The 25194-nt window shown below is 44.8% G+C and overlaps 1 protein-coding gene across 2 annotated transcripts in view; it reads right to left on the reverse strand.

Moving 5' to 3' along the window:
• Positions 1–15798: 15798 nt before the first annotated feature.
• The window catches only part of NXNL1 (nucleoredoxin like 1), a 29870-nt gene continuing 20474 nt past the window's right edge, over positions 15799–25194 (reverse strand). For both annotated transcript variants that reach the window (XM_063445759.1, XM_063445758.1), the window contains exon 3: positions 15799–16129. In XM_063445759.1, coding sequence (XP_063301829.1) covers positions 15799–16129 — 331 coding nt within the window. The remainder of the gene's footprint in view (positions 16130–25194) is intronic.

The raw sequence follows: 25194 nt of genomic DNA on the forward strand, positions 1-25194 counted from the left end.
TGGGTGTTGTTATCTCACTGAAGGACCTTCACCCGTCAGTTGACAGGACCTTAATTTGTAAGCTGGCATTATTTCAATAAACCTATGGTCATTGCAATATCCCACTGCAGAGTTGTATTGTCTTTATTGATGAAGCAGAGTGTTTGGTGGTTGGGAAGTGGGTTTTCTTCTGGTACATAATCAGCAGTTATTGGAATGGGGTGATGCCTCCTAGGTGATTGTCAGGGGTTACTGGGGAAGAGAACTTTGCTGCACCTTTCTATTAGTTAGCAAGTTTACATTGCATACCTACCTGGCTATGCAACATGTGCTTGTTTTCAGCCTTATTTCATGGAGATTCCAGAGAGCGCTAGCTGCACATTGCTCATGGGTTGAGAGGAGGGGACATATAAATTAAAAGGCAGGGATATATAATGAGATCTCCACCTAGCAATGCCCCTGGTCTGATTTAGTGACCCTCCTATAAGCACATTCCTCCCATCTCTAGCATCTCGAGAAGCAAGGCGCCAGTGTGAGGGGGTACAAGTTGCGGGTTAGTGATGTGATCGCCTGCCCCGAAAGAGGGTGAATCCACCTTAATTACTGGCAAGTTAGTATGGAATGGAATGCCAGGCTGCGTATCAATCTGCAGAGAGCACGGAAATAGTGCTCCCTGCAGGGTCCTAGTGCCCTGAAGTGCGAGCACATCTAATGATGCTCTTGTGCTATGCTTCTTGGACACAACTCCCTGGGGTCTCACTTTCAGGACAGGACCTAAAAAGTGGGACTAACCTGCAGAAATCTGGACCGTTGGAAGGCCTGAAAGAAGTGCATATCAGGCTGCTACCATGACTAACCTGGCCATGTCTGGCCTTGGTCCACGTACAGTGATTGGCCTTTTTGCGCAAACAAAAGCACAGCTCTCTGAGCTAGTAAAACCCTGCACAGTTACTGCCTGATGCTTCACTCCTGCAGCAGTAATCTGCTAAAAGGCATCAGCACAACTCTCCCATAGCTTTAATCAGCGTATTGGTTCCCTCTCTTGGCTGTCAGTGTTCTGAACCTTAAAAGATAACAACTGCTGTCTGATCAAATTCTCAGGAAATACAGCAGCTTGGACAGGTGGGGGATTAACAGACACCAAATCCTAATATATTTTTTAAACTAAATAGTATAGCTTGGAGGTCCTTACAACACAGTAGGATGAATTATCACAAACTACATGATATAAATATAATTTTTTTTCAAACAGTTGCCCTTTTAAATTATAAAGTGTACTTTAACATTCAGTTAGTATAACATTGGACTCTAGTTAGATGACATATATCTTATTGCACTTCTTGCGGTTTTCTACCAGCATTCTATATTCTAGATTGGGGTGGGAAAAGGCAGATCCCTAGATGTTGTAGAACTGCCTTTCTAAAGGCTGGCAATGCATCAAGGCAGTTGTAGTTCTACATCTGTAAAGCTACCATTTACCCAACCCTGTTCTCAGGGACGTATTTCCCGTGAGGCAAACAAGGCATTTTCCTTGGGTGGCACTTGACAGCTGACCCAACCATACCCAACCATCAACCCGTTGCCCCCCAATAACACACGTGACACCTGGTTCTTGTGGATAAGGGCAACGGCCACAGCTTTATTTAATTTAACAATTTGCTCAGTCCAAAACCTGCCAGCTGTTGGGTATTTGCCCAACAGGCAGTTCTCACAACTTCGATACCATGAGCCTCGACAGCCAGCTCCTCGCCATCAGCTCCGTGCCGGCTGTCGTCTCCCCAATGTCCTTTCTTCCTCTGCGCTGTCCAGGGAAACCGCCAAGCTGTGACAACACAAAACAACAGCACGAGACACAAACCACAACACCAGAAACAGGGAGGGGGGGTGGGAAAACAGTCAGGAGCCCTCAACTGATCCTGCCGACTGGTAAGTCCCCTCCCTCTCCCCTTCCTTAAGAAACCCCCAGTTTTTGCAACATTGTATCCTTTACTAAACCATCCCACAATCCTTGGGCAGCAGTCATGTTCCCCCTTCCTTATTATTCCAGGGGGAATCTTGACAGCTGACCCAACCATACCCAACCATCAACCCGTTGCCCCCCAATAACACACGTGACACCTGGTTCTTGTGGATAAGGGCAACGGCCACAGCTTTATTTAATTTAACAATTTGCTCAGTCCAAAACCTGCCAGCTGTTGGGTATTTGCCCAACAGGCAGTTCTCACAACTTCGATACCATGAGCCTCGACAGCCAGCTCCTCGCCATCAGCTCCGTGCCGGCTGTCGTCTCCCCAATGTCCTTTCTTCCTCTGCGCTGTCCAGGGAAACCGCCACCGCGATGCCCCTCCTAGCGCACTACACTGCGCGGGCATCGCGCCCCCCCGCCGACAGCGCCTCCTCAATTCCCGTTTGCAGGCCCAGATTAAAAATGTCCAGCCCAATCGGAGACAGGTGCACCCCATCCCGCCTCATGAGTGCGTCATTGTCCCCCTCCAATTCCACATGCCTCACTACAAACCCACCCAGCCGGCGTACAAACCGGGCCATGGTCATATTGACCTTCCGCCTATAGCGCTCCAGAGCCTTACCCTTTCCTTCGGTTCGCCAGACCGGGCGGGGCACGATCTCGGACCATACGAGGGTCAGGTCCCTGAACAACGCGACACAGCGGGCCAAGTCATGCCGAATCTCGTGCACCAGGTCCACCGACCGTCGCCGTCCGACATCGTTCCCGCCCACGTGAATAACCAGGGTAACCGGCCCCGACACGTAGCGCCTGAGCTGGACCAGCTCAGCATATAACCCGTCCCAGGACAGTCCCCGAATACCCCTCCAACGTACCCTTGCCACATCGTAAGGAAGACCAAGGTTCCGGCCATAGGGTCTACATTCAGCCCGTCTAGCTGCCCAATACACAAACGAGTGTCCAATTATCCATATAAAACGCGGGGAAGAACCTACAATGACACAACAAAACCATAACTACGCTGCGCCGCTGGCCTAAAGCAAATGAGGGCGCACATATAGCTGGAATCGCCCCGATTGCCAACGTCCCAACCGCTTGAGAGCCCCTGGTGGAAGACCCAGCATACTGGCCTGAGTAGCAGCCCCAATCCTGAAGGAGTGCGTAGTGTAACATCCGGGAGACAATCCGATGTTTATCACGCTCGCCCGAAGAACTCTGGCGAATTGAAATCGGCTAAGCGCGGACCCATCCTGATGCCTAAACAGCGAACCTGCTGCCCTCCCGCGAACCTCCAGGAACTCCCGCAGCAACCCGACCGGGCAGAACCGCTGACCAATAGCCTGAATCCGCACTGAAGCGCCAACCCCCATCTGATCAGTCTTAGACCTCCGGATACACAACGCGACGTCCCTCGTAGAAACCTGAACATCCGCCATTTGTAAGGCGGCTGGTGCTCTGGTACTTGGGGCCACCAACTCACCGACCCGCAGGGCGGCAAAGAAACAAATTGAAAACGCGGCCTGAAACAGGAGCACCTCATAGTGCGACACGCAGATCTGCGGTAGCCGCTCCAGTAGTTTACACAGGATCTCATAAGAGATGGGACGCCGCGCGTCCGGCCTGCGATCTTTCTTCCATCCCTTCATAATCCGCGCAACGCAGAACGCCTTAGTAGCATCCTCCCACCCACACCACTGGAACAGGAAGGACAAGGCCGACAGCGTCCTCTCGGCCGCCGCAGCCGACTTACCCTCCTCACATAACAGCTCCAAAAAAGCCAGCGTAGCAGCCAACCTACCTTCCTCCGAGGACACTTCCCTACCCCTGCAAACATCCGACCATCTCCGCCATACTGCCGAGTACGCTCTCCAAGTGGACGCAGCCAGCGACCCCTTCACCAACCGGCTCAGATTGTGGAAACCAGGTCCCATACGCCCGCCGGGCACGAGGTCCCAGACCGATCCGCCTCGGGAGCCACCTCTCGAAACCGGTCCCACTGAAACCGAGAGAGAGAGTCGGCTATAACGTTCCGCTCACCAGGCACATGCCGCGCAACCAACCACAAATTCCACTCTAAACTACGCAAGACTAGGTGCCGAAGTAGAGACAAAACCGGAGGGGATGCAGATGACGACCGGTTGATCACATGGACAACACTCATGTTGTCCGTGTGTACCACCACCTTCCGATTTGCCAGCTCCGAACCCCATAGCTCTACTGCCACTACAATTGGAAAGAGCTCCAGGAACGTCAGGTTGCCGACCAATTCGGTCTCCAACCAATGGCGGGGCCAGGCCTCCGCGCACCATCGTCCCTGGAAGTAGGCCCCAAAGCCTACTGCCCTGGATGCGTCGGTGTACAACTCCAAATCCATGTTGGACGCCGCCGGGCGCAGCCAGCAAGACTGACCGTTGTACCTACCCAGGAATGAGCTCCACACTTGCAGATCATCCCGATGTTTGTGGGTGATCCGAATGAAGTGAAACGGTTGTTTGACTCCGACCGTCGCTAATGAAAGGCGCCGGCTAAAGGCTCTACCCATCGGCAGCACCCGACAGGCAAAGTTCAAATGCCCTAGCAATGACTGTAACTGCTGGAGCTTCACCTTTTTAGCACCCTTAACCGAATCCACCAGACCCAGCAGGTGATGCAGTTTCTCTTCCGGCAACCGGAAAACCATACACCGCGAGTCCACCTCAATCCCCAGGTAGGAGAGAACCCCCACCGGCCCCACTGTCTTATTCTCCGCTATGGGAACACCAAATTCCGACGCTACCTCCCTAAATGAATCCAAGAGACCCACACAGTCATCCGACTCCCGTGGGCCCACGAACAAAAAATCGTCCAAATAGTGGGTAAGAGACGCTAAACCTGAAACCTGAGCAACCACCCACTCCAAAAAGGATGCGAACATCTCAAAATACGAACAGGAGATAGCGCAGCCCATTGGCAAACACATATCTACGAAAAAAGAACCCTGAAACCGACAACCCAACAGGTGAAAACAGTCCGGGTGGACCGGGAGTAGCCGAAAAGCGGACTCAATGTCAGACTTAGCCAACTGAGCTCCCTTCCCTGCCTCCCGGACCAACTCCAGAGCCCGATCAAAAGAGGCATAGCGAACGTGCGACACCTCCCTGTCAATGTCATCGTTCACCGATCCGCCCGACGGGTAGGACAGGTGGTGAATGAGACGAAAGGATCCTGGCTCTTTCTTAGGGACCAATCCCAACGGGGAAACCCTCAAATTGGGAAATGGCAGAGTATCAAACGGGCCCGCCATCCTGCCCAGCTGAACTTCCTTCATCAATTTCCCTTCTAGAATACCCTCTTTACCCACAACTGAACGCAGATTGTCCGCTAACGAAGGGGAATCCGAATGAACAAACGGAATCCAAAACCCTACCGAAAACCCCTCCAGTAGGACCTCTGCATCCTTACGCTTGGGGTACTTGTCGAGCCACGGGCGCATCCTTATGACGCTCACCGGAGTCCTCCCCTCTAGGGAGATCATCCCTAGAGGGCCTCCCGCCTTGCCTACCCTTCTTGAAGCAGCGCAGGGCCGGGTGGGACCCTCCACAATGCGAGCACTCGTGTCTGAATCGACACGATCCAAACCACTTGCACTGGCTCTCATTGTAGAGCCAACAGACGCCCCTGCGCTGTCCAGCCGGCGCACTGGATGGTGCGCCGGCTGCTCCAGGAAAGGGGGACGGACGACTGGGGGTCATCAACAAGAGCCAAAGGCTCCCGTCCTGTACCCCGAAGTCCATACCCGGGCACACCGACATCTTCTGGCGAAATTGTTGGTCATAGCGGAACCAACATTGACCCCCATACACCTTGTATGCCCCCCATATCAAATCTAAATACCCAAACAATGCCGGGGCCTTCTCAGGGAAAGCCCGCGTCAATACGCTCGCAAATATGGAGAACCCTTGAAGCCAGTTGCCAAAAGTACGCGGCAGCTGCTTACCCTTCTCGCCGTCTGCAGCCTCCCCCCGTCGCGGTCTATCCACCGACTCCCGGTCCGGAGGGACCAGGGACAGAACATCTACGTACTCACCTTTTATGATCCTCTCCTTAACCTCCAGCGCCACATGCATCCCTAGTGGGGACAGCTCACAACCCGGCAAGCAACCCTGAGCCTTACCTACCCGAGCATTCAACTGACTTTGATCATGGGCCTGGGCGGGGAGAGAAGCCGAAATTGGGGACACCATGGAGCCCCCCCCTGGGAGCCTATCTAACACTGCTCTAAGCAACCCCAGTACTTCCTGACCCCTTAACTCACTACCTATACTATCCCCAGCTAGCGCACTCCAAGCGCTGGCGCAACACTTACCGCTGTCCGGCTGAGGATGCTGGGCATCACCTTCTTCCGAACAGGAACTGGATCCTGATGACAGGAGTGATTCACGGCCGGCCTCCTGGCCCGACCGCAATCTGCTCTCCATGGTGCTGGTGCTTGCTCCTCTGTGTCCTCTCCTCCCTCCGGCTGCCCTCCTGGGCAGTGTTCGCGTGGTTCCCGGCTCACTTCCTGCCGGAACCACGCTGGAACGCAAGGCCTGTGACGGTCGCGCTCTCCTGCGCGGTGCCGTCACGTCCGCGCCTTGCGTGCTGACGCTGCCTCCGGCCGCGTCCACGTCACGCACTGAACGTGCTGACGCGACTTCCGGGCGGGCCGGAAGAGAAGCGCGCGGGGAGCGCGATCTTCCCGCCCTTTCCCCAGCCTGGCTTCCGCCGCCATCTTGGGCCTGCTCACCTCCACCAGCGCTCTCACCGATCCTCTTCCTCCTCCCTGGTACCGAACATCGGCTCTGGTGCGCGGCCGAGCCGCCACTTTTCTCCCTCCTCTGGCACCGAACCGGACTCGGAGACAGACGCGACGGAGGCCTCGATCTCCTGGCCCTCCGTCCGTCTCGGGATGCAGTCTGACCGGCCATCTCCTCCTGGGGAACACTCCTCACGCCCGACACCAGCTCCTCCAGGGCCCCTTGTCCGTGGGTCTCCATGTAAGTTTGCAGCAGTCCCTGCAATGCAGCTCCAGTGACAGCCATGACAACTTCAATTCGCTAGTGAGTGTCAGATTATATTCGCCGTTTAGGTGATAAGCAAAAAATTTTTTTTTATTTTTTTTGAATAATAATAATTTTCTGTATGAATTACAGGGAACAGTCAGCTGAAAACAGTCAGGAGCCCTCAACTGATCCTGCCGACTGGTAAGTCCCCTCCCTCTCCCCTTCCTTAAGAAACCCCCAGTTTTTGCAACATTGTATCCTTTACTAAACCATCCCACAATCCTTGGGCAGCAGTCATGTTCCCCCTTCCTTATTATTCCAGGGGGAATCTTTCCAGGGGGCGCCAAAAACCGCTGCCCCCCAAATGTCCAGGCAAATACCTTGTTAGCTTGGCGGCGGCTAACTAAAGATCCAGGCAGGCGGGCGACACTGGCGAGGGAGCACTGATTAGTGAGCTCTCTGCTCAGCTCCCTCGCGCACCGCAGAGTGATGCCGGGAGCCGGATTATGACTGCCCGCCTGCATCTTTAGTTAGCCACACAACCGCCTGCCTCCGTTCCTGTCAGAAGCCCCATTGGACCCCAGGTAACAAAAATCCACCCAGCACTCCCAAAGGTAGGGTGGATTTAAACTAAAATATAAAAAGTAAAGACCAAAGAAAAAAAAAAGTTACCTGCACTCTTTCCAGATTCCTATGTATTTTTTAAACAAATGGAGGTTTTTAGTTACCTCCAATGGCCATGAGAGGGTATGCCCACCTGCCACATCAAAGCAGACCTCTTAGGTGGGTCCTAACGCTAACCATTCGCCTTGCTTCCTTGTGCTTCTGGCAAAAATATCTCTAATGAGACAGAAAGGGGTATTTTTTATATACATCCCTACCTGCTTATTAACCCTTAATAGGGAACACATGGGATGGGCAGCAGCATTTCAGCCTAACTGTGTGATACAAAAGTGAATACAAATACAAAGAAACTAGTCCTGCGCTTAAACTCCCATTACTCCTGGGCGGCAGCAATGACTATAGTACACATCAGCCAAAATAAATATAGTAAAATATAGTTCCTGTCAGAAGCCCCATTGGACCCCAGGTAAAAAAAAAATCACCCAGCACTCCCAAAGGTAGGGAGGCTGGGTGGATTTAAACTAAAATATAAAAAGTAATTAGTTAATATTTGGGGAGGGGAGAAGAGGGGAGGGGGGCATCAGTGTGTGTATGTCTGAGTGATTGTGTGTGTATGTCTGTCAGGGTTTATGTCTGGCTCTCAGTGTGTATGTCTGTCAGTGTGTATCCAAGTGATTGTGTGTGTCTGGCTGTCAGTGTGTGTATATCAGTGTGTGTCTGGCTGTCAGTGTGTGTATATCAGTGTGTATGTCTGGCTGTCAGTGTGTGTATGTCTGTCAGTGTGTATGTGAGTGATTGTGTGTGTATATCTGTCAGTCTGTATCTGAATGATTGTGAGTGTATGTCTGTCAGTGTGTGGCTGTCTGTCAGTGAGTAAGAGTGTGTGTGTGTGTCAGTGAATATGTTTTTGTTTCTGAATGATTGTGTCTCTGAGGGCGCCTGTGTGTCTGAGTGATTGTGTGTACGTGTGTCTGTCTGTCAGTGTGTGTCTGTCAGTGAATGTGTGTGTGTGTGTCTCGGTGATTGTGTATGCCTGTCAGTGTGTATGTGTCTGCGTCATTGTGTGTGTATGTCAGTGATTGTGTGTATGTCAGTGAGTCAGTGATTGTTTGTGTCAAATCAGTGTGTGTATGTCAGTGTAACAGAGTGTGTCTGTCAGTCAAAGTGTGTGTTAGTCGTTTAACAGGAAGAGGTGTGGCATTGACAGAAAGGGGTGGGGCAAATGTAAATTAGGGGGTGCCCGAGTTCCATCATGCCTAGAGCAGCACAGATACTACATTCATCACTGCCTGTTCTAGATAATGGTTGCCCTAGTAGGACTCCAGTTTTTATTTAGAACATTTTCCATACAAATAAATATTAAGTAATACAAATTAAATCTGCACTCAGAAACATTTCTGATAAATAGCTCAAAAAGTTAAATTGGAAAAAAGCTTATATCATCTATTTGAGTATAGAACTTCCTTATATATCTACAGCAACTAAATTGCTGTTTCTGGTCAAACCCTGTCCTACATTAGGCAACTTCTCCATTTCACGAGTTAAAGGAAGACTGATAAAATTAGACAGCATTTTGTGCTTCTTACATTTTTTTCATCATTGTTTTCAAATTAATGGTGGAGGTAATGGGAATCTAAAACATTAGATAGCATACAGAGAAAATACAAAGGGTAAGAGTTATCCAAGTGTCGGGTTGTGAAAAGTGATGCGAAGGTATAAAAGGAGAGGAATGAACCTGAAGGTTTCTCCAGTTCCAATTATGATTGTCTCCCTTTTAGTACTTTTGACCATTTTTTTTTTGCCTTAAGAAATCTCTCCCATAGTATTTCAAGTTATACAAAATTTCATTATCACCTACACAAGGGGTAGGTAACATTGGCACCCCAGATGTTGTGGACTACATCTTACTTGATGCTTTGTCATTATGTCTCTGAGAGCATTATGGCAGTTGTAGTCCACAACATCTGGAATGCTGAAGGTTGCCTACCCCTGACCCAGACTGACCATGTAGTTCTCAGATCTGCTAACTGTGACATAATAAATCTCTGTACTTTACACATTGTTTTACTGTACTACAGGGTAAAAAATATATTCTACTTTTTGATGTCACACTGGCATTAGATATTAACTTTTACTCGGCCTACTAGCAAAAGTCACGTCCCTTGCTGAGAGAAACCATTGTATTTCATGAAGATAACACTTAGCTTCATATGCACTCAAGGAATCCGTAATAAGGACCTGCAGCAAATAACTTAGTTAAAAGGCTCACTTTGGAAGGAAATTAGATGGGAAGTAGAATCAATTGGGACTCCTATACTGAACATATCCAGCAATCCTATGAACCAATAAGATGTGCATGGTAGGGATGTGCATGGGAAAAAAATTTGGTTCGGTTCGGCACTTCTGAAATTCAGAACTTTGACAATTCCCCACTTCGGTTCGGTTTGGCACTTCCGAAATTCGGGACTTTGGGAATTCGAGACTTCGGCAATTCCCTAACCCTACCCCCAACCCTACCTCTAACCCTACCCCTAAACCAACCTCTACCCCTAACCCTACCTATACCCCTTACCTTAACCCTTAGCCTAACTAACCCTACCCTTAACCTTAACCCTATGTCAGGATTCTATCCTGACAACTAAGTTTATGTTTGTTTATTCCTGTTGCTTTAATAACTAGTTCCAGCTCTGAACCACTAGTGGCCTCCCTAACCACTAACCTTCGTCATCCTGGGCTAATCAAGAAGCTACAAAAGGCTACACCCAACTTACCACAAGGCCTTTACAATGAAGTTGATGCTCATCCTGAAAGACTTCAGTTCCTGGCTCATGTAAACGTTCCTGTTAATCCTGCTAACCAGCTTGATACCAACCTGTTCCAGACCAGCCTAACCTACAATTCTACTCCGCATTATCCTCCCAACCAGCTTTAGACTGCGCCAAACCAACCTAACTTAAACTTCTGCTCTGCTTAATCCTGCCAAATCATAATTACAACAACCTGTATAACACCAATCTGGACCTGTATAACACCAATCTGGACTAATATTGCAAGGTTGTATTTACGTTATTAGTCCTCCTTCCAAGAGGGGACTGATTCACTAAAGCCTTCTTTTCCTATTTTCCTGAAACCTTGTTGTTCCATTCTGTTCTATTCTTTTATACTTGTCCCTCTATATTCTACCTATACTTTAATTTATAGGTTCCCTTATTGTCTACCTACATTCTGGTTATTATTTATATAGTGCCTAAACCTTTGTTTCTCTTATTTTCCTTCTCCCTATTATTTCATTTATAAGATATCCTGCTGTGTTCTATTATGTCCAAACTCACCAGTAAAGCCTCTGATGCTAACACTGGCCAAAGTCTCTTACCTGACCTGCTCAAGATTATGACACCCTAACCTTCCCTCTAACCCTAACCTTACCCCTAACCCTTTGCTTGATTTTATCTTTCGTGCACAAAAAGAAAAATAACTAAATATTAGATTTTACTACTATACATTTTTATAAACTACACACAATTTCAAAGAGGAATTGTACGTCAAACACGTTCAGGAAAGCAGATGTTTCTGATGGTATCACAATTTATTTTTAAGATTAAATGGAACCTATTTTGTACGGTAAACCAAAGCACTGCACAAGAGGAAAGTGAATACAACAAGTTTACTGCTTGTCACAGTTTTTGCAATGGGCTAGCATCTTTTATATGGAATCTTGCAAGTGTTCTCAACCTAACCAGCATTGAATGTAAACACTGAGTTTATATTAAAAAGCCTGCAGGGACAAGAAGTAGAAACCAGAACAACTACCTTAAACTGTAGTTGGTTTGGTGACTATAGTGTCCATTTAAAGGAACCCTATATTCCTTGATTTGTGTATGTCACAAAGTCATGATCTGCCTATTTTAAGAATGCAGCAGTGAAGGCTTGCAAGATTGTATCAGGAAACGATGAAGCCAGTGAATGGTTTACAAATAACATCCAATTGTATGCTCAGAAAAGGCATGTTTGCTTTTCACTTTGGCTATTTCAAAAAGTATTGTATAAAGACTATTGTATGAGACTGTTCTTTGCAAAGCTTAATGGAGCACAAGTTTGAATCTACTAGTTATAAATATATAGATTATGAGCCATTTTGCTATTGTCATACAGCATCATACTTTAATTGTGGGGACTAGGATGGCTGCTTATTTTCCAGATTCAATTTGAGGTTCTCTGTGCAATATATAACATGTCCAATAGATGGCAATGTAACACAAGACATATAATTATACTTGTTTGTTTTTGTATTTTTAGTTATATATTTTACCTAGTGGAGATAGCAGTTATGATGATGATGATGATTATTATTATTATTATTGTAACCAGGCAAATGGACGCACAAGAACAGAGGGGTTGAGGGCCCTGCTCAATGAGCTTACATGCTAGAGGGAGTGGGGTATAGTGACACAAAGGGTATAAGTTGGGGTAATGAAATAGGATGCTAGAAAAGTATTTACTAAGAACTTAGGATATTTTTGACAGGTGCAGGAGAGGAGTCATCGGAGGGTGAATGAAAACTTGCTAACAGTATGATATGCTCTCCTGAAGAAGTTTGTTTTCAAAGATTTTTTTGAAGGAGTGGAGAGTGGAGATAGGATTTCCTCATCAGTTTTCTCTGAAAAACAGACAAATAAACAAACCCATAGCTTTCAATTACAAAACAAATAAACACTTCATTAATTATTTATTTTCTGTAATCATTAGGCATGTGCATGGGGAAAATTTTCGGTTCGGTTCGGCATTCCGAAATTCGGGATTTTCGTAATTCGGGACTTTGGCAATTCGGCACTTCAAGACTTTTCAACAAGTTGATCCGTCCGGGTAGTAGGATAATCCGTATATGTGGAGACAAAATAGGAGACACGACAAACTGCCAATAGTGAAGTATTGCGGCTCCAAGGATAAAATGAAAAAATAATAGGATAATACACTCACATTTGTAGGAGCTTTGGACCAGCTCTAGACTTATATACCTATATACCGCTGCAACGCCCATAAGTCTAGAGCTGGTCCAAAGCTCCTACAAATGTGAGTGTATTATCCTATTATTTTTTCACTTTATCCTTGGAGCCGCAATACTTCACTATTGGCAGTTTGTCGTGTCTCCTATTTTGTCTCCACATATACGGATTATCCTACTACCCGGACGGATCAACTCCTGAGGACTGTACAGATATCCCACCAAGTTATACCAGTGAGACTTTTTTTATTTTTATTTTTATTTATTTTTTCATTGTATTTTTTATCATCTACAAAGACTCTTTTTAAAGATATTTTTTCCACTTGTTTCTAGAGACTTACGCTTACCGTTACTATCGGATTGTGACCATTTGGTCTGGTTTATACTGTATTATTACTCTCTAGCGCAGCCCTTCCCCCCCCTCTTTTTATCTCCAGCTTGGTAGATAACTCCCTAATTCCCACGGTATTAGGGAGTTATCTACCAAAAGGCTGAAAGACCTAAATTGGTCTTACAGCCAAATTTACTAATACTAAGTAAAAATTACTTAGTATTAGTCAATTTTGCCCCTACTCGCTATACCGCGAGTAGGGGCATGTCTAGTTAACAGTGAGCAGCCTGTGACTGCTCACTGTTTTAAAAAAAAAAAATAGTACCCCCCGGCCCTTTATAAGCCTTGCCCCGCCCTGCAGAGCTCAGTCTGCGCGGAGCCCTCGCCAAAGAAGAAAGATTATTTTTTTTTTGCGCTCGTTTTTTTTTTATAATTGCGTCGGTTATTATGTTTTTTTATGTGGCCTTTTTTGGAGCTGAAAAAAGAAGATTTTAGAAGAAAGAAAACATCGAATGTTAAGTTTAATTTTTTTTTACAGGTACTTAGTTAAAGGTCCCCCCCTCATTAGTTTTTAGGGTGAGGGGGGTATGTAGGGGGATAATTTTTATTGGGGGGGGAGGGGGTGACTAGGGGTTTGGGGACCCTTAGTCACCTGGGGGGGGATTTTTTTAGGGCCCCCTTCCGCCGCTCAGGGGTGGGGGCCAGGGGGGAGGACCTTAGGTCCCCCCTTATTAGTATTTAGGGCCCCCACCCGCCGCTGAGGGGTGGGGGCCAGGGGGGAGGACACTAGGTCCCCCCCTCTTATTTCAATTTAGGGCCCCCACCCGCCGCTCAGGTTTGGGGGCCAGGGGGGAGGACATAAGGTCCCCCCCCTTATTAGTATTTAGGGCCCCCACCCGCCGCTCAGGGGTGGGGGCCAGGGGGGAGGACCTTAGGTCCCCCCCCTTATTTTACTGTAGGGCCCCCACCCACCGCTCAGGGGTGGGGGTCGGGGGGGAGGACATTAGGTCCCCCGCCTTATTAGTATTTAGGGCCCCCACCCACCGCTCAGGGGTGGGGGCCAGGGGGGAGAGAATTCTGTTTTTTTTATGAGAATTCACTGTCCGGTATTTGCAATGGAATCAATACCTCTTCTTCGTGGAATCTTGTAAGTATTCTTAACCTAACCAGCATTTAATGTTCCCCCAAACTCCATATGAGGGGACAATCGATTTCTATTTTCTACAAAGTAAACAAATAAAGGGCTTTCCTTTTAGAGGGTACACATTACTCCGGTCTCATTCTCTTGAACAAGTAATATTCAACCTTTAAGACTTAGACCTCAATGGATTTTGTTTGCTTATTGTGCAATTTTAATGAACTGAGCGCTGACTCACTTGATGTTTGTTCTCTGGATTACTTTCTGATGCTCAGATTATGACTATTATGTACCAACCATATCTATTTATTGTGCTATACATACTTTATGCGTTATCACTTCAAGGTGTTACCACTTCACCGTTAGAGAAGGTATTATGCAATTCATTCCATTGTGCACACACACAAACAATTTAAATTTCAGCACAGCTCAGTGTGTTCTGTTAGAAATTACTGTATTTAATGACGGTAAAATCAAAAACACAAAAGACAATTTAAATATAACAGTATCTTAAACTGCATGTTACAAACAGCCAACCTGAAGTTGTATATTAAGCTCAGTTATTGCATGTGTATTTTGAAATTTATTTGCAAGTTCCTCTTTTTCTCTTACTTCTCCCTATTTCACAGACAGTGAAGACAGTTCACATCGCTCCCAGCATATACTGAACATATTGCATTAATGATATGCATGCAGACTTGTTATAACACAAAAAAACAAGTGAGAACAGCAAATAAATTAATCTTTGCTTCAATTCTATGTCACATTTTTATTAATTATTTTTTTTTAAATTAAATCCAAGCTCTTTTTTTTTATATATCTGCAAGCTAGAACAATCAATTAATTGCAGCTGAATGACAAAGTCCGACATAGCTTTTAAAAATCACATTATTTTTTCCCCAAAAAAACCCAATAGGAGAGGGAAATGAATGGGCCATTCTGCGACTACTGCTAGTCTAATGGCTGTTTAATGAAAAAAAAAAAGAATCCGCCTCACCAGTTCAAGTAAAAATGTGCTAGGCTCAGAGAACAAAAAAGTAAATTTGTCACATAAATTAAGTTTGCCTAAATCATCCCCAAATACATTGGATACATCATATATCACAGAGATTGACATATTCAATATAAACTTTCAAGATATACCCAACACACCTCCGATTCAGCAAGCCATGTCCTCTCCTTCATAGGTTTTACTCTTATGTAACACCTACCTCCGATCTGCCCTTCCCATGCATTGTCTGGAGAGTACAAGTACCATCTGTGGGAGGTCTTTTTTCCACTCCCTTGTCCATCAATTATTCGGCATAGAAAAATGCCAAAGAAATTTACTGACAAGTAGGAGAAAGATCTGTTTTTAAATAAGTTTTTTTCCCCAATCTATACATTTGCTAGCAAATCTACTAGCACAATGTATAGATATAATGTTATGCTCTTTTTAAAAGAGTATAAGTTGTCATAGGTTGTCATAGGCATAGGTACCATTTAAGAGATATCCCCTAAACCCTAATATGTAAATCCAACCAGCATAAAGTTCCTTTTTTTCGAAGGGGGCAGAATAATCACCCAGTTTCAGAGAGCTTGATTAATAATAATATCAAACAGTTTACCTGTAATTACAAAATCATGTTTTTCTTCTTATGAAATATGTAGTAATTATATTAGTTCAAACATCAAGAAGTTAAAAAACATTTTATTTCTAAACCATGAGTCACATTGCTATTTTTTGTATTGGTCAATTTAGAAGAAGCCTGTTCCACCCCCACCTCCACCTCCCCCACCATCATCTTCATCATCCCTCCCTTCTCGCTTTTTCTTCTTCTTCTCATCCTCAAGTTTGTATTTTATTCGGCGGATGGGGTCAGTCATACTTTTAGAAGCAATATCATCACAGAATTCTGGTAGGAGGAAGCTCCTCTCGATGATCTCAGAAACCTCCTGCCAGTTCTTGAAGCAAGGAGGGCCCAGCCGCTCAACCTCATCCACTGCATTGGAAGAGATCACCTGCCCAGAAGGTTTGAGGACAACCAAGGCAGGGACGTCTGACACCGAAAACTGATGTTCAAGCTCCCTAAAACCAAAGAAACTTTGTCACAAACACGAATAGCAATAACAACTTCTAATATATAGAAAAGTACCTACAATGTCAATGACACATCAACATTAACTACACAAAGCCTATAATAATATCAAGCGTTGACAAATCCTAATTATAAATAATTTTATTCAAATCAGAATTTAAAGGAGCACTCCAGACTCCTAAAGTGCTTCAGCTTGCTGAATATAATACGAAGAGATTACAAATCCTAATTGTAAATTATTTTGTAAAATAATCAGAATTTAAAGGGAAACTCCAGTGCCAGGAAAACAATCCGTTTTCCTGGCACTGGCGGGTCCCTCTCCCTCCCACCCCCCAATCCCCAGTTGCTGAAGGGGTGAAAACCCCTTCAGTCACTTACCTGAGGCAGCGGCGATGACCCTCGTCGCTGCGTCCTCCTCTGCGCCGCTCCTCCCTTTGATTCCGTCGACCGGTGGATCCCGCCCACCGGCCGAGGAGACCTAATGCGCATGCGCATTAGCGCTCCCCATAGGAAAGCATTGAAAAATGATTTTAGTGCTTTCCTATGGGGAAATGAGCGATGCTGGAGGTCCTCACACAGCGTGAGGAGGTCCAGCGACGCTCTAGCAAGGAAAATCCTTGCTAGAAATCAGGAAATGACCTCTAGTAGCTGTCTAGTAGACAGCCACTAGAGGTGGAGTTTTGATCTTGTTAGGCTACGTCAGTGAGGTATAGCCGATACCTCTCTAGACATCATAAGCAAGGGGTCCACATATGGATTACCTCTTAAACTTGGAAGAGCAAAAAACAAACACACATTTTGTCATCGTTTTACAAAAAGTGCAGAGTTCAATAGCAATTGTCACTTTTATAAATTAACCTAGTTACAACCCGTTGTTACTTCCTGGTTGCTTAGCATAGGGAGCTATAGACAAAATGATACCGGAGAAACTGACGGAAGCCAAGCACAGAGAAGTGGACACAGGTTTCTTCAGGAAGGAAGAGATTCTTTATTCGATTCACCGACCGGGGCTCAGAGGGACTTATGTCACCAAAATACAACAAGATCTGAGCCCAGAACTGACTGTGTAAATGCATAATATAGACATATAGCTCCTCCTATAGTTAACTCTGCCCACATATACTCTTTACACAATCAGCTGAACAAAGCCTAACTTCCCTTACCTGTTAGACCACATGGCTCACCCAGAACAATGGAGGAGGGGAAGTGTTTTCAGTTTCTGCATTCCTGCATTTGCTCAATACAGTGTTGATTGTATCTTAGCTACGTGTAACTGATACACCAACATTTACACATATGCCACATGGCACTCTTGTCCTAGTAAATTTATTTTTACTGAGATTCCACCACATTCCCCCCTTTGATGCTTCTGATATTTCACAATTCCAGATGCATCACTTAACCATAGTTTGCTTACACCTCAGGTTGCCATGAATCAGAACAGACCTCGTAAGCATCTTAGCATCATTACAAATTCCTTCAGCACTCCTCATTCTGAATATATTCTCTCTGGACTAAGGGTTCATACTTGCAAACAGCCATTACATGCGCAGCTGGTTTCCTTTCTGTCGTGCTCTCTATGACACTCTGTATGGACCTAATTACCAATGGAACCAAACATGGTAGAAAGAGACACACTATAATCAACATGACTCCTCCTACCAATGTCTTGATCCCTCCAAGCTGCTCGTACCTACTTCCAAACCAACTACTAGAATTGTACCCATTCCAGGCTTAAGTCGGTACATGCGTCAGTTTAGCCATGTGGCTTGTGAGATCAGCCACTGCCTGCCCTTCATCATCTATGTGCAGACAACAGTTGCTGAGATTGAACTTTCCACATACACCTCCTTCTATTTGCACTGGAAGTGGATGGAGGACTTTATCAACAGCCCAACTGGTTTTCCTGGTAAGAAGGCTATGTGCTTTACAGAGGAATCCATAATTGCCTAATGGTAGAATGAGGCTTGAATCCCTGTATTAGAATACAATAACACTTCATGGGCATACAGTTTGGCTGTTAACCAGTTCCCTCACATATTACATCCCTCCTATTGGCAATGAAGCGCGCTAAGGTAGCCAGTGCCACTCATTATCTTCCCAGCTACCTACATTCAAGGATGCTAGCTTCTTTTTATGATTCACATCATAAACGTTAACTCCCAAGGTCTCTCCTGTTTCAATTGGCAACAAGAAGAAGGATGGTTTGAGCATACCTTCCCAGTCCTGTGGTAACTCCGAATAGGCTTTCTTACCACAGATCCAGTACAAATTTGCTGGGGCTTTCCAACTAGATGTAGCAGATAGGTCAAACCACACATCCTTTAAATTGGTATAAATTGCAAACGGATTAGGTGGTTCTCAGACATTTGAAGCTGACCACCAAGTTGTATCTGTTGTACTATCATTATAAGCTTTTTGCCCTAGACAAGTTAGTTCTCCTACAGATGTGTTAAACATTATTCCTTTTCTTGCTATGCAAACATAACCTATAATGGAGGTCTTTAATCGCTACTCAGATTTACCTCTAACACTCATCTGATAATCGGCTTGTGAGGATATTAATTGTTCAACTGCCTCAGAACCGGACATTACCTCCTTTGCTTCCCAAGGCCATTGGTCTCCCATGTTAGTACCTCCACACACATAGCAGTTGGTTACATTAAGACTACCAGCAATACTCTCAGCTAAATCTATGAACAGGTTTTTAGCGTTATGGGGGATCTTATTATCTATACTCATCTCTTCATAAAACGAATGGAATACCTGATGAGTTTGGGAGGTTACAATATCGGTCTCTATCCCTATAAACAATATTGTCCCAGGGTCTAAACCCGTCCCGTATATTTGAAACCCAAATAAGTTACCATATCTATCTAAGAATTGGTCAGGATTATTTATAAGAATATGGACTGGATTGCATTCCATAGACTTACAGTATGGATTGGTAGGCAACTTAGTCACAATCATATCCTTGTCTGCTGTCTGTCCCCAAGTTGCCCACCCCACACAAGACCAATATGGGCAAAAATTATATTCTCTATTTGGGCATCTCGGACTCACATACTTATTTTTACTACTGGGACAAATATATTTATCATTAGACCCATATGTTCTCTCCCATCTAAGATCCCCACATACATTCCACGGCTTTCTACCACTTGATATCGCCTTGCATGCATCAAATAGCAGAACACCCGAAGAATGTACGGATTCTAACACCGTTTTGTTTATTAGGGTCCCCTGAGGATCTCCATTCCTGAGAGTCAACCAAATTGTACGGGGTTGATACTCTGGATTGAAGCACTTAGGTTCTCCTACCCCTAAATGGCATACACTATACTCTATATTTAAATATCTACACCTAGATACATCTCCGTTACATTCATATTGTGAATGCCAAATTAGGGTCTGGGAAATATGGTTACCTGTTCTTGTAGTCTTAATGCATACCTCACAGCTAAGAGTGTCGGTACCTCTACCTTCCTGAATATAAAAGGACACAAAAATATACATTATCAAAAGCACTTCTTTCGTCTTCATCCTCAGTCTTCGTCCGTGCGATGGCACCTCAGCTTCCAGGATGTAAGGGCTGCAGGGAATGGAGTTCTGCTCGTCTTCACAGGGGTCCCTTCGAGACTTTCCTGGCTTTTAATAAAACGTTGGTGAGCGGACAGGCGTTATTATGGCCGTCAAAAACACTCACTTGTAGATCTTTGTTGATGTTCCCTTTTAACAATATTATCTTCGCAAAAAACACTTTTAATCCAACTCGGTCACACGCTTCAACTGGATCTTGCAAGTATTCTCTAGATCTATGGTAGCTTGTCAGGAACAGGAGTGATGAATCCACGGAGTCACTTCTACAACCTTTACAACTGTTGGGGTAGATAAAAAAACAACATAGGGACCTCTCCACTTGGAACCTAATGGAACAGTGTTCCATTCTTTTATCCACACTTGATCTCCTGGATGATAACTATGAACAGGTGGATAAATATTCACAGGTAATCTATCTTGTACCCATTTCTGTACCTCCTCCATAGTTTTACCCAACTCTACAACCTGCTGCCGGGTAATTCCTTCTCCCAACTGACTCAAATCCCCCCTTAAGTTACCAAGTATGGAAGGTGGATGCCCATACATAATTTTTCAGCAGTACCCCAGAAACAAAAAAAAAGCATCTTTGAGGTCTAGGAAGGTATAGTAGGTTGCCTCACCTGGTATTAAAGCAAGCAGATTATAGGGGATGGGTACCACTGGGTGTATATTGACTACTGCATTATTAACTGCGTTTAGATCTTGTACAGGATGATACTCATCTGATCCCGGCTTCTGAACAGGTAATAATGGAGGGGAGGTACAGAAGGGGAGGTACAGAATTTTAGGATGTCATACTTTGCACACTTATCCACATAGGTTTGTATATTTTCCTTAGCCCTCTATAATATATGGTACTAACTAAGGCTAACAGGATACGCTCCAAGCTTTGATTCAATGTGTATTGGTGGAATATTGCGAGCAAGTCCTGGAGGATTATTCTCTGTCCATATTCTTGAAATGTCAAATAAGGATTCATCACTCTTAGGGTCTGTATTTGTTATTATAGAGTAGAAGTGCCATTCTTCTTCCCTTTGCACCGATACTGATATTATGCCTGGTGATCTATTAAACTTCAGAGACGTTGATCCGTTGGGTTTAAAAGTTATCTGGGCTTGAAGCTTTGATAATAGATCTCGTCCTAGAAGCTGAACTGGACACTCCAGCATATATAGGAACTGGTGCTTAACAAAATGGCCTCCTAGAATACAAGTATGACTCCTGAGATTTGGTCTAACAGCACTTTTCCCAGTAGCTCCTATCATAATTATAGTCTTCCTGAAGGAGGAGCAACTAGGTTAGTTACCACAGAGTACTCAGCACCAGTGTCAATCATGAAAGAGCTCCTCTTTCCCTCTATTGATACATCGACCATAGGCTGCACTCGGCTAAAGGGGGATGGAGCCCAGTCGGTATCAATAGTCGTCCATGACAGTGTCAACCAGACCGACAAAATCTCTATCTTCTCTATCCCTTAATCTCTAGGTAGGGGAATAGTATCTACTTCCCTGAACACCTCCTCTGTTACTACTGTCATTCCCTCCAAGACTTTCTCTATAGCCACCTCTGTAACCATCTCGTAACCTTCTCTCTTGTCTTATCTATAACTTGCTTTATATTCCCTCTGTGGGCAGTCACTTTTCCAATATCCTTCCTCTCTACAATACGCACAGTGATTCCTACTTCATCCCTTACTCAGCCTATTCTCAACTCCTCTATTCACCTCCCTGTTCATATACACCTGACTTGCGATTTCCATTAACTGTGATATGGACATTCCTACAAATCCCTTTAACTTTAGCAATTTTCTTTTGATATCACCTTGGGTCTGGCTGACAAATGCTGAGTTGTTCATTCGAGAGTTCTCAGGGGCCTCTGGATTAAAAGGAGTATATAATCTATATGACTCCAGCAATCTCTCATAGAAAGCACTAGGTGACTCGTCTGCTTTCGTAAAGGAATTATGGGTCTTCCAATTAAACAGATCAGTCATGGTGAACGGGACATAAACAAATACAGGGTCTGCCAACTGTAATTGACCATTAATATTAATGTGTGGGGGACCAGGGGTAAGCTGCAGTGGCATTTGTAAATGTCAAAGTTGGAGGGCACCGGTCATTTGTCAGGTTAGGGTGGGACTTAGATAGGGTTGTTTAGTCATAGGTTCCGGTCGGGGAGTGGTGAGGTAGGTGGAAATGGATAAATTAATTTTACTGGTCAGTAACTTGGTTAACAAAATGTTTCGGACAGGGCTAGGAGGAGCCTGACCAGTAACCAAAAATGGTAAAAGTGTATTCCAGCGTCCTATACCATTGACCATTTCATCCAGTTGTATTTCAAAACTAATTTACTGTTACTAAAGGCACACAAGGCTCAGTAATTATAGTGTTATGTCAGTGGTTATGGTGTTTTCAGTGATTATGGTATTATCAGTGGTTATGGTATTATCAGTGGTTATGGTGTTTTCAGTAGTTATGGTGTTTTCAGTGGATATGGTGTTTTCAGTGGTTATGGTATTATCAGTGGTTATGGTGTTTTCAGTAGTTATGGTGTTTTCAGTGGTTATGGTATTATCAGTGGTTATGGTATTATCAGTGGTTATGGTATTATCAGTGGTTATGGTGTTTTCAGTAGTTATGGTGTTTTCAGTGGTTATGGTGTTTTCAGTGGTTATGGTGTTTTCAGTGGTTATGGTATTATCAGTGGTTATGGTATTATCAGTGGTTATGGTGTTTTGTAATTGCTGAGAATTATCTGATTTCAGTGGATTCAGTTACTGTTATTAAGAATTCTCCTCACAATTTTGACTGCGAATAATAAAACTGAATACAAAGAACCAGTTGGGGGGGTAGGTAGGCACAGAAATAGGAGGGGACAGGCATCTGAGAGCCAGAGACAATTAGAGCACATTTGGACATACCAGCTGCACCAGTTCTTGCTAAAGAATTTAGTTGGGGGATGGTCAGATGGGTCAGATTCCATTGGGGATGGACAGACCAGTTTTGATAACCATCTAGTAACACAAACTGTGTTAACAGTCAAAATATGGAAACTGGTCATTCTCTACTACATAAGGTAGTCCCCAAAATCACACACATTATATCCCTTTTTAAAGTTATTTAGCATACATTCTAAGGGATCAACAATCTTTAAATTCCGGCGCTGCCATACTTAGCAACGGAGCGTCTAATTCAAAGAAACACAACAAACACACCTCCAACAGTCACACTCGTTTCCCTGGCAACAGCGCCATGTGGCACAGTTACTAGGTCAAACTCATACAACAAAACATACAGGGAATTCCCGTACACACACAGCTGTTACACCAGTCACTAAGTAACTAATACTGTGCCCTTTGGCGAAACTATACAGTCACCGACGCTATAATTCCCTATATCTGAATTACCCGTCTATAACATACCCCAGTAACATCGTCTTTACAAACAGCAGTTACAGTATGGTTAGCATAGGTCAAAGTACAATTTAAGGTCACAATACAATTATTAGTGGTTATGGTGTTAGACATGCAATAGACGACAATTATTAGTACTTATATACAGTGTCAGTAAATATACAGGGTTATGGTACCGTGCACTATAATACAGCAACACACTATTAACACTCTCGCTAGACGGCAGAGCTCACGCTATCTTGCAAGATATACACGTTACTAAACAATCTTTATCACATATACAATTCCCAACTAATCTATTGGCCAGTACCTTGATGGACTACCTAAAACTATCTACATCCGTTTTGGTTAGCCACACTGCCCAAGCACCACATATAGCGAACTAGAGGGCGGAATTTACAACAGAACCCTCTTAGTCTATCTACTCTATCAAAAGTCTAGTGGGTTCCAAATTTACACGCCTTCCCACTTAGCCAAGATAGGTTGAGATCTAGCGGACCGAATTTACACAGACGCCGCTTAGTCTCCCGGTCCCTCCGACCTAGCGAATAAATTGTACACCCTAGAACGCTAGTCTAGACAAGACACCGGTGTCCGGCTAGGGCTATTTACACAGAACCCCGCCTGACTTCAAACCAAACGGTCTTATTAAAGAGCGTTCGATTGAGCGGTGCGCCTTCGCTCCTTCCCTCCGACAGAGGGGGCAGATTCCATACACAGATTAACCCCTTATGGACCTACCGCACAATCGGTATACCCCTAGTGGGTCCGCCGTCTAAAACAGCAGTCGTCTTACCTCCTCGTTCCTGAACCTGGGTTCACACTCATCGACGGGGACACCCCAGCACTTACTACGTAGAGGCCGATGATCTCCTGGACAACAGACCAGTGGCGCCGAGACGAAGGGAGGTCCACGCAGAAGTTCAGGGGTGCAGCCGTAGAGAACGTGGGCAAAGATAGACCGTCTCACGCCTCTGCTTCTCAGCTACCGTTGAACGATGAGCTTCCCGGCCCAATGCACCAAATGATACCGGAGAAACTGACGGAAGCCAAGCACAGAGAAGTGGACACAGGTTTCTTCAGGAAGGAAGAGATTCTTTATTCGATTCACCGACCGGGGCTCAGAGGGACTTATGTCACCAAAATACAACAAGATCTGAGCCCAGAACTGACTGTGTAAATGCATAATATAGACATATAGCTCCTCCTATAGTTAACTCTACCCACATATACTCTTTACACAATCAGCTGAACAAAGCCTAACTTCCCTTACCTGTTAGACCACATGGCTCACCCAGAACAATGGAGGAGGGGAAGTGTTTTCAGTTTCTGCATTCCTGCATTTGCTCAATACAGTGTTGATTGTATCTTAGCTACGTGTAACTGATACACCAACATTTACACATATGCCACATGGCACTATTGTCCTAGTAAATTTATTTTTACTGAGATTCCACCACAAAAATGCAATCAATTGTTCAGAGCACCTGCCTTACAAAGACTTCTCATTGAGCTGCATTGGGAAGTCTGTGATTGGACAGCCACAGAAAGTCTGGGCGGGGTTAGAGGGGGAAGGCTTGCAAAGGTTTCATACAAAATATTTGCAGGTTGTGCAAGCTGTTTTTAGATCTACCCCCAATGAAATAATTTATAATTACATTTCAAGGGTTTATATCTACTAAACAATGATTTTAATATTTATTTTTTTTGTACTTGGGCAGTGGAGAGTCTCTTTAAAATGCATGGTGCAAAAAGATAATACAAATCTGTACAGATAATAAAGGATTATTAACTATTAAATGGCATATACACTAAAATAATCTAAAGAGAGTGGCGATTTACTGCACAATCTAAATTCTGTTTGTAGAGAACTGTAAAATTATAAATGATTAAAAAATAAATAATTCCTGCCTTGGCCTGTTGTTATTTCAGAGAGGGTGGCACCAGGGGATGGTGGTTCAAAGGGCAGATGGGGCAGCACCCCACATTTTTTGTTGCATTAAAAATATCAAATCTATTGGTGTGGTAAGGACTAAAAGTGTA

Source organism: Pelobates fuscus, chromosome 3, assembly GCF_036172605.1.
Source record: "Pelobates fuscus isolate aPelFus1 chromosome 3, aPelFus1.pri, whole genome shotgun sequence".
Taxonomy (NCBI): domain Eukaryota; kingdom Metazoa; phylum Chordata; class Amphibia; order Anura; family Pelobatidae; genus Pelobates; species Pelobates fuscus.